The following is a 13,994-nucleotide window of genomic DNA, read 5'->3' as shown; positions in this document are numbered from 1 at the left end:
ACGTAAGCGTTCATCCAACTCAGCTTGGAATTCTTTTTGACGTGCTTCCGCCCACGCTTTAACTTCATCGAGTGTTTGGCGGGTGAGCCTCGTTCGTTATCTCTCTAACGGGGTATCGGTGAATCCCAGTGAGCGATTGTTTACTGCACTTGCCCCAGCTTGGGTAACTGGGGTAGTGTTCGTAAAATTTACTGCACTTGCCCCGGCTTGGGTAACCGGGGTAGTGTTCGTAAAAACTGTGTAGTCGCCGGTATTACCCCCAGTAGCTGGGGTTGTGGTTACCGGAGTTTCTTTAACCATCTTTCCAGAAGTTTGAAAAAACTGAAAAGAAATGAAGTTCTAGCTTTTATGCACGGATGGCGCCAATGAAGAAACACTAATCGGCCCCGGGCAGATTACGGATAATCTGGGAGTTAAATAGATGTTTCCCACGAGGGGTTAGATCCGGCAAAGATGGTTCTTCTGATAACCTGCAAAACAGACACCGTGAGCTCGTCACTGAGAAAGGGGGGGGGGGTTCCTCCTTGTGACCACCCTCCGGCGTGAGAATCAGACTAGATTGCTCTTGAATATAAGTATATATTAAGAGATTGCTAGAGCAGATATCAGGTATAAGATGTAAGATACAAGATAAGATGAGATGATCATACCATTTGGGGCATTTATAGCCGAAGGTAGGTTTCCAAGAGGGTATAGCCGGTTGAATAGTATTCCTGTTCAACCAACTGTGGCCTACGCACGTGCCATGCTGGTAGTTGGTGGGTAGGCAGCGGCTGACAGTGACCAGGCCTGCTGTGTACTATTCCTTTTCCACCAACTGCCGGCTATGCACGTGGTATGACAGGAGTTGGTGAGTAGGCAGCGGCTAATAGTGACATACAGTACAAGAGCATGCTGCTCGCCATACTGTTGTCAATGAGCTGTCGTATCTCTGGTCAGATCTTTTGCCCATACCTCGTCAGGTACAGTACAAAAGATCCTCCAGTATCGTACGGACTGGCTTATTTGGGCGGGAGTATTCCCCCTCCCGCCTTTGTGCGGGATTGTTCCCGGCTTTGCTCATTCCTTCAGGTGACTACTGAATTATTGAGAGCTAAGTGCCTTGTGCGTGTAGCCTTGCTGCGCGGGTGGCCTTCCCTGATGGCTTGTATCCGCAGCTGCGGGAACAGGCGGAGTACTTCACCATTGGGAGGCATTTCCTGCGGGAACAGCTTGCGTACTGCGCGTAAGGACGTCACGTCTCTGAGCATGGTGGGTCCTGCGGATCCAGTTGGTTTCTGCGCAGACGTCTCTCTTCAAGGTGAGTCCTGCGGGTCCAACTGGGCTCTGCTGGGACCTACCTCTTCATAAGGCTAAGGGTAATAGGGTTTGGTAGAGCCCCAATTGATTCAATCAAAACCCGACACGTAGGCGATGACATGGCCCTGGATCAAGCCTATGTCTCATAGGGTGTAGTAGGGCTGTTCAAAAAACTCACGACTCAAAGCTTGCTCGAAACTCGCTCGAAAAAAGCTCGCTCGAAATCGGCTCGATTGTAAACGAGCCGAGCCTAGCTCGACTCCGATTTCTAAACGAGTCGAGCCTGAGCTAGCCCCGGATCAACTCGAGCTCGCTCGATTGGCTCAAACTGTTTTATTTTAATTTATTATATATATATATATATATATATATATATATATACATACATGCATATAATTATCGAGCCAATTATTTTAACACATGGGATTTCCTTTAATCCAGCCCAATTTCTTTTCTCACTCCATAGTCCATATTCATAATTCCATATACTGAGTAACTGAGAGATGGGATTTCATACACTCAATAATAATTAGTATACGTTCTATTTTCCACCCTAACCTTAGCCGTTCATATTCACCTCCGACGCCGTCCGCCACTCATATTCACCTCCGCCATCGGCCACCGCTCATAGATAATACTTCTCTGCTTAATTTTGTATTTGGTTTGGTTTAGACTTGTTGAACATATTTTGTTTTCGATGGTGTTATTAGACGAATTTATTTAGTCTGTATTTGGTTGGTGTTGATCTCAACATCATATTTATTTAGTTTAACTTGATGGTTACATTTAATTTTTATTATTCCAGGTAAGCTCGAGCCAAATCGAGCCGAGCCGGCACGATTTATAACCGAGCCGAGCTTGAGCTCAAATTTTTAGCTCGATTAAGAGCTCGAGCTCGAGCCGAGCCAGCTCGATTTAAAACTGAGCCGAGCATGAGCTCAAATTTTTAGCTCCATTAAGAGCTCGAGCTCAAGCCGAGCCAGATCGATTGAATATCGAGCCAAGCTTGAGCTTGCCTTGGCTCGGGCTCGGCTTGGCTCGTGAACAGGCCTAGGGTGTAGTGGGGCTTGATTGATCCATCACCCCCCCCCCCCCAGTTTTTAATCCACCCCATGCTCAATTACTTGTTCAAGCCCCGTGGTCCGGATCACTCGGGTCGTCCGCGTCCCGGTTCACTTGTGTGGTGTAGTGGTGTGCGTGAGCCACCTAAGCAGCCACCTGAATCCCCCCCCCCTCTCAACCAAGCCCCGTTACCCTTGCCTTAGGTTCTACCTAATAAATCCAAGCGAAATCCTTTTGTGAACAAAGAAAAATCAAATTAAATGCAATAATAATAATAATAGCAGTTTTCTCTCTTTGTGGTCTATGTAATCGGATCAAACATGCCTCCAATGATCATCGACACGATATACGTAAGTTTGCTGTGATTTTAAATCCTTGACTTCTTGTAATTATACGGTCTGATCATGATTATAAACTGCATACCATACCGCTGCAACTTGGCTCGGTTTAGGAGTTGAAAATGCCGGGCTAAAAGGTTTGTTTAGACACTTAGCCATTTCCAATTGTTCTTAGAGAAATTAAATATTCACTTTATGCTACAGTTGTGTTTTGTTTCCTATTTCTTGTCAGTACACATGTTTGTTGGCTTTTCATGTTCTTGTTTTCATTATTGATGTGAAATGATAAGTTGGAGATAAAAATGCTGTCAGACTCAGAAAATAAAATGGATCATGAACTTGACAAGATGAATGCATCATTCATTGATGTACGGTATACTTAATAACACTTGGGACATGTACATTCTCTTGAAAACCCAAACAATGTACGTATATTCGGTTGTGAGCATAATGATGGGTTTTTAAGAATGATTGACGGATCCAACAGGACAAGAACACGTACATCGTCCCAATGGGATACAATGAACCAGTCTCCGTATAGTCACAACATGTCGAAAGCTAGCTAGTAACCGTTAATGATCCAACACATAAACCACCATGTTGGCTCAATTGCTGTTTGGCCCAAGTGTAAGGCTCAACCCAAGAATTAAAAGGGGTTATTAAATAGGTTGTTTGATGCAAGTTAAGGTTAGCAGACTTCTTGTTAGGTAAGTTAGAGTTTAGGAGGCGTAAGACTTGGAACAATAATGAGATACACGAGTTATGTGTAATAATAGTTTTTGAGTTATTTTTCCTCTAGAATATATTGAGAGTTATTCAATATCTATTTTGTGTGTTTTACGTTTTAGTGAATTATATCAATTCATCCTTATATTGGCATAAGAGCCAGATTTTAAATTGATATAGTTCATCAAAACATTTTGGTGAGCCTTTTGATTTAACTAATTGAAACATTTTGCCACTTTGGTATAAACTAAAAGAATGGTGTCGTCGTTAGTCGCATGCACAACTATATAATATAACCATATATGTGTACTAAACAAATCTAAGTTATTGTGTTTCTTTCATAAATAAATATAAAATAACATACAATATGGTGATGTTTCTTTAGTAAAAAAAGGAGTATATGAACTTTTATTTGTTTGTTTACTTCATTATAAAAAGGAGTACCAAACCTTTTCTGTTACTTCATTGTCTTGTCATATGAAACTTGTTCAAACAAATAAAAATAGACCTTGGCATAATGTATTTGCCGTATTGTTTTGTATATTGTTCATGAGTGTGTTTAGAGTTATCTTTGGTAGGCACGTTTTTTATTTTTATTTTCATTTATATTTCAGAAATTATTAAGTTTTAGGGTAGTTGCCAGATTTACGATGCCTCCCCTTTTCTATATGTGACCTCGACTTCGAAGTCATGGTATTTGCCTCACTCCTAATCATGGTTATAAAATTATGACTAGGTTGATTAATCGTTAGTCCCCACCATACTGTCCGACTAGCATACTATTATTACTACAAACATGGCTCCTAATTGATCCATCGTTTGTGTTTCTTTGACAACAAAAGCAGGCTCCAACCACTTCCATTAGTCACGAAAGACACTTAATTACCAAGGATCATTGATATCCTCATTTACGAATGGTCACTGACAGCTTTTGTAAAGTTGTTCAAATTGATTATCATCAACAAAGTACGTTGATTAAAACTAAGGGAGTACCGACAACATATCCGTCAATTAAAGTAATTATATTTGTTAAAAGAAATTAAATTTCATTAAACTTGAACGTGTTATATATTAAATTATATAATCTAATTTAAAATAAATGGTAAACAGGGGAGAGGTAGAGGCTGGGTGGCAAAAAAAACTCCAAACGCGACAAAAATACTATTAAAACACCCGAAAATGGTAATTGGGTATGTGAGGGATAATTATTTTTCTCAAGTTCGAGTACATGCATGGCATTACATGATACTCAACCCGATTACTCAAAATTAGATTCCCGAATCTATGGACATGGCCTGTTTGACTCAACTGTCAGGCCTGATTACTCGAATCCAGATACCCGAAAATGGTAATTGGGTAGGTGAGGGACAATTATTTTTCTCAAGTTCGAGTACATGCATGGCATTACATGATATACTCAACCCGATTACTCAAAATTAGATTCCCGAATCTATGGACATGGCCTTTTTGACTCAACTGTCAGGCCCGATTACTCGAATCCAGATACCCAAATCTAGGGATAGACATAACATGAGCTGGGATTGATCTTATAGAGCCCATAACCAGTGGGCTTGACCGGATTGACTCAACTATAAAGCATGAATTCCATCAATTAGCTAGGTTTCTAGTCTCGCCAACCTTGATTTTCGTCAAATTCGGCTATGCTCAATCATTTCATTTTTAGCCAAAACGATAATTAATAGAATTTACGCGCTGTTTATAATTTTAATTTCATCATTTAATATATAGTTTCTGATTTCAAACATCTAAAAAAACAAACTTTAGATTTATTGTTTTTTGTTTTGTTAAAGACAATTTATGGAATGGTTGAATTATTCAAAAACTAATCTAACTTGTCAGATATCTATATTTTATTTACTTCCATCCATCACTTAATAAACATTTCTTTTGAACTACGATCTTTTTATGTCTAACCATCGCACCTTTTAAATTTAGAGAGTCTCGTTGTCCTCACTCTCTGGTCAGATTATGTTGTCTTAATTGGGTCCACGCTAACTTTTTTCAGAGTTTGGCTTAGGCATTCCCCAAGATACCACACCACCAGTTGTCACTTGACAGTCATTTTGCCACCACAATAACGGAACTCTCTGGCGTAATACATGGCGAGCGAGTTCAAGCGACGGGCGCTTTGGACGGCCATAAATTCAAATCATTTATTGTCAATATCCACCTAAAGTAATACATATGGAAAAAATTAAATTTAGGTCACCACTGGAGAACCGAAGCTTCCTACTATTAGACCACAAATAGAGATATTTAAGCACTAAACAAGTTATGAACAAATCATAAATTTAAAAAGAAAGGAAAAAAAATCCCTAAACGTCTATGTAATGAAATTAAATATGTAATAATGATTTTGATGTTTAAATGAATTTTAATTTTGTTAGCGTGTCGTGATGAAATTTTGGCATTGAGTGGCTGTCTAAATCAAACTCCCCAATTCTTTGACCTCACATCGGATTATCATCATCAAGATTTTCCACTCACGCCACTTTTACTTTGAAGTTTCAACAATACTAAATAAACCATTTTGACAAAGTTATTCTAAATATTACTCCTTCTGTTTCATTATAAGTGTCCTAGTTTGGTTTTTTAAGTTTTTCTTGTTTAACTTTGACCGATAATATTTTTGTTTGTATTATATAATACTTGATGTAAAATATATGAATGGATTGGGTTTTAAATGTATTTTACATTGATATAATTTTCATCAAGTATTATATGGCACGAACAAAAATATTTACAGTCAAGGTTGCAAAAGAAAGACTTGAAAAGTCAAACTATGAAACTTATAATAGGACGGAGGGAGTAATACACAACTACGAATAAGTAATGTTAGACCATGTGTCGTGGCAACGTTGCCACCAACGTTATAGGGGAAAACGTGGGGGTACATCGCCCCCCCTGCGTTATATGTTTTTTTTTTTGCAAGCGTTTTATACAAAACGCGCTAACATGACACACAAATCAAAAAAAAGAGCCGTTGGGGGTCTTGGAGCCGTTGGCTTTTTTAAAAAAAATATATTAATTATATTTATACTATATAAACAAACCAAACTCATTTTTTTAACACATTCCTTCCACTTCTATACCAATTTATATCTTTTACACAAATATTTCTACCAAAATGTTTCCAAACAACAACCAAAATATTCTCGGTTTCGGCCAATATGCCCCTTCAAGGCAACCAAAATCCACAACCGAACCAATCTACCGCCCCGACGCCAACCGTACCCGTCCCGCATATGATTGACCCGCAAATGGCCGCGTACATTGCACTTCTACAAAACTCTATGCTAAATGCGGTGCCCGGATTCCAAAACCCAATGACAAACATTTTTGCCGGTTCGAGTTCCCAACCCGCCCCGGAGACCCAACCCGAGGTCGAGTTCGTGCCTGAGACACAACCCATCCCGTAGACTGTAGGCGATTCGAGCCAACGCGGACGTCCGAGAAAACACGCAAAGAAGCCCGACGGCGAACCTCAGGTTAAAAAGACGGTGATAGCGTGGAGTATCGACGAGTGCGTACTATGTGCTCGTGTTTGGTGCCAGATATCGGAAGATGCCAAATGCGGTAGGTTTTAAAATACATATATATTTTTTTAAATTTCTTTTAACAAACATTAAACTTGTAATGTTTTTATTTTTTTAGCGAACTATCAAAAAACGGGGGTATTTTGGCACAAAATTATATAGAGGTTTCACAACCTTTGCGGGGACTCACGTCGAGAAAAAGATTCGTTACTGTCGAAATGGGGCGACATAAACACCAAATGCATGGCTTTCCATACGGTTTTCTCTCGGATGAATCGAACTAGGAGTAGCGGTGCCTCGGACGCGGAAGTCATGGAAAATGCGTTGACTGAGTTTCAACATAAGGTCGGCGGGACCTTCAACTACTTTGGCATTTGGAAAGACCTATTGTGGTTTTACCCCAAATGGGGCATGGTGTTGGATGCCGAAGCCGAAGCAGAAGGTGGTCCGCGTAAAAAAAAGTCAAACATCGTCTTCGGTTGATCCAGACACGCCCCGATCCGACGCTCGAAACTTCAACTTAAGCGATAATGACCCCGTGAATACTACCGAGATGCCTCGGCCGGGGGGTAGAAGAACCAAAAGCAAAGGAAAGGGGAAAGGGGTCGCTGCGTCGTCGGCAACGGGTTCGAATCCCGAATTGGAAAACCAATTGAAATTAATGAACTATCGACTCCAAGATTTACACGAACTTGGAACCCAACGACTTCAAGTAAATTTGGACACCGTCGACCTACTTAGAAGGAATGAAATGGACAAAGACATCTTGGTTTTATCAAACGAGCTATCCGAAGACGACCCGATAGTCCAATCTCTAGAAGCCACTCGACGAGCGAAAATTTTAGAAAAATATAAATAAGTTTTAGTTTTATTGGTATGATTTATGTTTTTTTTTAATTTGATGTATTTTTTTTAATTTAGTTTTTATTTGGAATTTTAATGTATTTTTTAATTTTATGTTAATTTATTTAAATGTTTTAGTATTTAAAAAAATAAATAAAATTAATAATGGCTGGGCGCCACGTGACGCATAATGCCTTGGGGTTGAGAGTTATGACTACAGCCTGTTTTTGTAAAAAACCATAACTCTAACTAGGCGCCACGTGACGCATAATGCCTGATAGTGGAACTTTATGACTACACATGGTCTTATCATAAATTGTTAGTGTCATCAGGTAATTTTGAGTAATTAGGGATTTACTTAAAATAAATGAGAAATTGGATCATATATTGATACAAATTAGAAGATGTGAAGTGTACACTTGATCGAGATTGTTTTAACTTTTTGTAACAATGAAGTATGAGGTATCACCATCGGTAGTTATGGAGGTTATAACCACCATCGCTAGTTAAAACAATTATTTAGCTACTAATAGTAGTTACGACGGTTTTATAAATACATGGGGTTGTTACGGTGGTTATATGCCCAACCCCTATATATAGAGGTCGTTTTTTTTGTCTCGGGTCCCACGGTTAGACGCTTTTATTCACATGATTCATGCAAAACACGCATACTCGTTCTTGTAAGAAGTCAGAGTTTTATTTGATTGAATGCTCGGGAGAACAACCGAATTATTTCGATATGAAAGTGTTTCATAATTCTTATATTTTCCAAGTGTCAGAAAATCCTGAATCCACAACATAAGTATTTGTTTGTTAACGATATTTATCTATTTTATTAGAACCTCAATACAAATACATTAGCGAGTCTTGATATAATCAAATAATTTACTTCATAAAATGGAGTTTTTTACCAAAAAATGGGGGAGGTGGAAAAATTATTTACCAAAATAGGTGATTTAAAAAATATTTATCAAAATAGGTTTTTCTTTATTAACTTATGTTTTCTTACTCTAATCTTATTTACTACTAATAAAATAATTTCCGTTAAAACTTCTCTGTGTAATGCATAGATAAAAAAAATAATAAATCTTTTATTTTTATTTTTCATTTTGTTTAAAACAAATATATTTAAAAATAAAATAAGTTTTGGAAACCGTTTCTTATATTCATATTTATTAAAAACTATTAAAATAAAACTCTTATGTTCGTAATTTTTTTTCTTTTCACTGTATTTCTCTTTTATTTTTTTTCTTCTAGCTTTTTTTTTCATATATATCACAGGCATAACCTGTTATACAACTGTTTTTATGCTAAAAAAATACTCCCTCCGTCCCATTATAAGTGTCCTATTGACTTCTCAAGTATTTCTTTTGCAACTTTGACCGTAAATATTTTTGTTCGTGTCATATAATACTTGATGAAAATTATATCAATGTAAAATACATTTAAAACTCAATCCATTCATATATTTTACATCAAGTATTATATAACACAAACAAAAATATTGCCGGTCAAAGTTAAACAAAAAAGACTTGAAAAATCAAACTAGGACACTTATAAGTTATAATGGGACGGAGGGAGGATAAATTTTTTTAGAGTTGTTTTATGATCAAAACATATGTTTTAAAATAAAAATTTTATATTATTATTGTCTTTTTTTTTTTCTTTTAAAAAACCATTTTAATATTTATGCAATAAAGTAATATGCGCAAAAAAATAATTTACATTCGCTAACGTAAAAAAAAAGAATACATAGTTGTGCTTAATTTTTATTCTTCGCGTTTAGGTTTAAACTTTGTTGAATTCAAAATTGTATTCAAACGAAAGTATTTTCTTATATCATAAGTTATACGAGTGCTAGTATTTTATTACTTTATTGGTACTATGACGAACCGAACCAATTTTGACTGAACTTTGATACTAATATTGATATTACTGGAACAACTATCGGCATTTGTTTTTTGATTTTTTGTATCGTAAGCTTTACGGGTGCAAGTGCACTGTACCAATATCGATAGCAAACCGAACCAATTCCGACTAAATAATGTAGACACCAATATCAATGTTAAGTCAAACTAAACTTTTAAACATGAGAAAACATATTGAAAAATAGCAATAATAAAGCAATTAAAAACAAAATAAAAAAAACATAGTTTTTATTTATATCGGTTTAGATAAAAAAAACATATGAATATAAGATGCAGTTTCCAAAAGCATTCCATGAAATTTTTTGTTTTAAACGAAATGATAAAAAAGTTTTATTATTTGTAATTCATTTTTTTATCTATGTTTTTTTACATAGAACTTTTAATAGAAATTATTTTATTAAATAAAAAATAAGAGTAAGAAAAGATAAGTTAGTAAAAAAACCTATTTTGGTAAATACTTTTTAAATCACTTATTATGGTAAATACTTTTTCCTTCTTCCCCATTTTAGTTAAAAACTCCATAGAACGTGGTGAGAGAGAAGAGGAGGACTATTTGGCTTTTAATTGGCTTTTAAATTTGTAAACGAATTATAATTTTTTGCTTGAAAATTGAAATTGAAATAACTATTTTGGTTTTATGTGTATTAAACAAATCAATGAGAACAAAAGAGAATTGATTGAGAATGTGTTTTCCCTTTCAATATTTGTGATGGCTGTGATTATTAACCACCACTAACTAATTTCTCTTCTTATCCTCCATTACTCCACTCCACATCACTAATCCAAACACTTTGCTTTCATATTATAATTCAAAATATGACAAACCAAAAAGAGAGTGTCTTCTCAGATTAAAAATATCAAAGTACACTGTCTTTTTCTTATTGAAGCACAAACCTAACACAATAAAGTAGTCTTGCCTTTGGAATGTAAAAAATAGTAAAATACAAGGTTTAGATTCCTAAAACCAACACTGCATATTGAATATGTTTGCATAGGATCAATTGAGCATAAACAATTTTTATTAGAAAAGACTTCATTTTGTTAGTAATATTTGTCTAAGACACCCGCTTTATTTAGGTGATCGTATTGGACCTGTTCGAGCATATGAGATTCATTCATGATATAATAAGTTTATGGGGTTGCAATTAAGTATTACATTATAATTCATATAAAGTGTTGACCAAGTCGAGTAACCGTTATAAATACATAACCATGATAAGTTCTATTGTTTGAGGGGTTATTGTAATCGGGTTTTAAGTTTGTTTATTGATTATAATAATACGAAAGTTCATCATAAATTGTGTGTTTGTTTGTGTTTCTGATTACCAACTTGTTCTTGACATTTGAGGAACAACATACAGGTTTTAAAAGGTACAACTTAGATCATGATCAATGTTTGTTTTGCTTTTGATTTCATTCTTCTAGACAAATCTTGTTAAACAACTTGTTAACTACATAATCAAATAGTGAAATTGTGGAAATTGTATAACTTAAAATCTATAGCTGACTAAATGATATTTTCTTGAGTTGGTTTATTTATGTTACAACTTTGTTAAGTCTTAAACAACATATTCTCTCTCCATTTGGAATAACATTATCGAACAACAACAAAAATGTGAACACCACCTAAGTTTGTATATACATAAAGACTATAGAGTACAATATGAACTAAATTCCCCAAAGGGTATGTTTTTATGTTATGTTGGAACCCCACCACAAAACAAAATTAAAAAGCAAGAACAAGTGGCACCTTATTTTTTACACTATTTCCTTGGGACTTGAATATATTTAAGACGTGGGCCTCTAATGAAGTATGAACAAATAATTATATTAATAACAAGATACAATTATACCCTCCTTACCAACCCCACCCCACACACTCTCTTTTGACCAGTCACTATACACACTTCCACAAATAATCCATTGACCATTTTGCCCCTAAGGAAAGTGGGAGTGAATGGACACCACATTAACATATTCATCCTTTCATCCCTAGCCTTTGTGATGATGCACGAGTGTATGTAAGACTTCCTTATATTTACTTTATTGTCACCAGGTCCTGCATATATACTTTTGTTACCAAAAGACTCATTCATAAGTTCAAAGCAGTATAAATTCATTGGGGCTATTGAGGTAAATATGACTCATGGAGGATATTAGTAAGTATAGCTATAAATGAACCGAGCGTTTGATGAATAGTTTGTAAACTGTTTGGTGGGAAGTTTGTTTATGTCCAATTGTTCAATAAATGAACGAACATGAACTAGGATTTTCGTTTGATTAACTAAATGAACGAACAAAGGTCATGTTCGTTCAACTGTCTTCGTGAAAGTTTGATAATGTGTTCGTTTACATCCATTTATGATTATTAATATTTTTCATTATAAGGATTTCAAATAACTATATGAATGTAAAAAATAAACATTGTTTGCGTTCATTTGTGTTTGTGAACGGTTCATGAATAAGAGATCTCGTTCGATTCGGTTCGTTTATAACCATACTAGTAAGTGAAATAAGTTGGTTTATTTCTATTTGGTGTATGTTTGAAAGTACCTTTAACACCCTTTATCTACCCTACACATATAAGCCAACCAACAACTAGGACAACCCTGAAATCTTTAATATTTTCTTTTTTCCCCACACAAAAGGTTTCAACCTCTGGCTGTCGGTTCAACAATACATTGATATGTCAACAGGGGCACTTTTGTCCTTTTCTCATTGGGAGTAAGGACAAGCCCTTTACGGATCATCATCAAAACACCGAATTCGTAACACATATCCCCCACCTCACAAATATTAAAGACCACTATGCCCTTTTAGGCATACCGACAGTAGGAGAGCAACCTATAGATTGACCTTCTGGCTTTAACGACACATAAAAAAAATGTTCTGCTAAACGTACCCCTCATTCTAAATTTTCACGTCACACTCGCTAAAAAAATCAAATCAAATAGATTTTTTTTTCGTGTGTAGAAGTGTTTTGGCGTAAAGGATGAATATACTAGTGTGACATGGGGCGCAACAAATAAAAAATACAATCGTTAACCTTAAAAAGTACCTTTTGTAAAAACTTGTTCGGTTATGAGGCGGCTTGCTTAAAAACAACAGTGGAAGCTATCCTGCAGCTCCTCCTCTGATGTTCTAACACAAGTTCTCCAGCAAACCAGTCGAGTTTCTCAAGATTGGTCTGGTCAGCGACCCTTTTGCCCCCAAAGAGCACCGATTCAACATTCTTCTGTGTGAGCATCTCCTCAGCCATTGCTGTCAACATCCTTACATTGCTGGGACTAGGGTCCGAATCAACATTAACCCCATAACGACCCATGTTAGATCCATTCACCTATTAATGATCGATAAACATAACGCGTCATAATTAAGTTACACATTCATAAACAACATGATTTGGAATATGAAAATGCATGGGACCAAAATGAATAATTTAACTGACCATTATTAATAAATTCAAATAGCTAACACATCAACTTTTTTTTAATGTCTTCATAAACACAATCATTGTTCTAAAGTACAAATTTTAATGCCTTATAATAATTGTAACTCTCTAAAGCTTGTTAATATTTGTAAAGGCATCGGGCCGGTTTTGGATTTGAGCTCAAATGGGCGACAAGGAGAATAAGAGCTCGGCTGCTCGGGCAGGCCCACTATTATTTTCTTAAGTTGTTAACTCTAGTTTTATCTCTACAATATCCTATATCTAATTGTGATATTTTGTATAGGCTTAATTAAATAATCTAATTTCAACACGTGGATATAGGTTCTTCATTGGAACTGAATCACATTAAAATTTATGTGTCTAATTTTGTTATACTGTGTTGTATCGTGTGTGCTACTTTTTTACCACGTGCGTGACACAATTTTATTTTTGTCACCAATGAGAGTATTCAATATTCATACCTGAATACGAACATAGTTACTAGACCGTGTCTCACCAAACGCCATGGCGACAGCGTGATCGACCAACTCAGCGGACGAGTCGCCCGAGATTCGAGCCATAGGACCACACCAGTTATCTCCTTTCCATCCTTTAACATGTTCATAACTATAATTCCCTTCTAAAACCTGACCCGTACCCAACGACAATACCAACAAATCCTCCACCCCTCGCACGAACGGAAACTCCTGTTTATTATGTAACACGTGTGTAATAGCCGCTGCGGTTGGGTTGCTCATGGCTAAACAACCATCAACCGCAACACACCGAGTCTTTCCATTAACCGACTTCA

General features: G+C 36.2%; 1 protein-coding gene across 1 annotated transcript; it reads right to left on the bottom strand.

Moving 5' to 3' along the window:
• Positions 1-11,319: 11,319 nt before the first annotated feature.
• Positions 11,320-13,989, bottom strand: LOC143634614 (patatin-like protein 7; the record flags this gene model as incomplete). Its single annotated transcript, XM_077102648.1, has 3 exons — positions 11,320-11,823; positions 12,825-13,093; positions 13,666-13,989. Coding segments are annotated over 2 exons (585 nt in total), but the record flags the coding sequence as incomplete, so codon positions are not given.
• Between the last annotated feature and the right edge of the window lie 5 nt (positions 13,990-13,994).

This window comes from Bidens hawaiensis, unplaced genomic scaffold (assembly GCF_021521415.1).
Source record: "Bidens hawaiensis isolate Kalapana, Puna unplaced genomic scaffold, B.hawaiensis_p1.1 tig00007137_1, whole genome shotgun sequence".
NCBI lineage: Eukaryota > Viridiplantae > Streptophyta > Magnoliopsida > Asterales > Asteraceae > Bidens > Bidens hawaiensis.
This window is presented reverse-complemented; position numbering and strand designations above follow the sequence as displayed.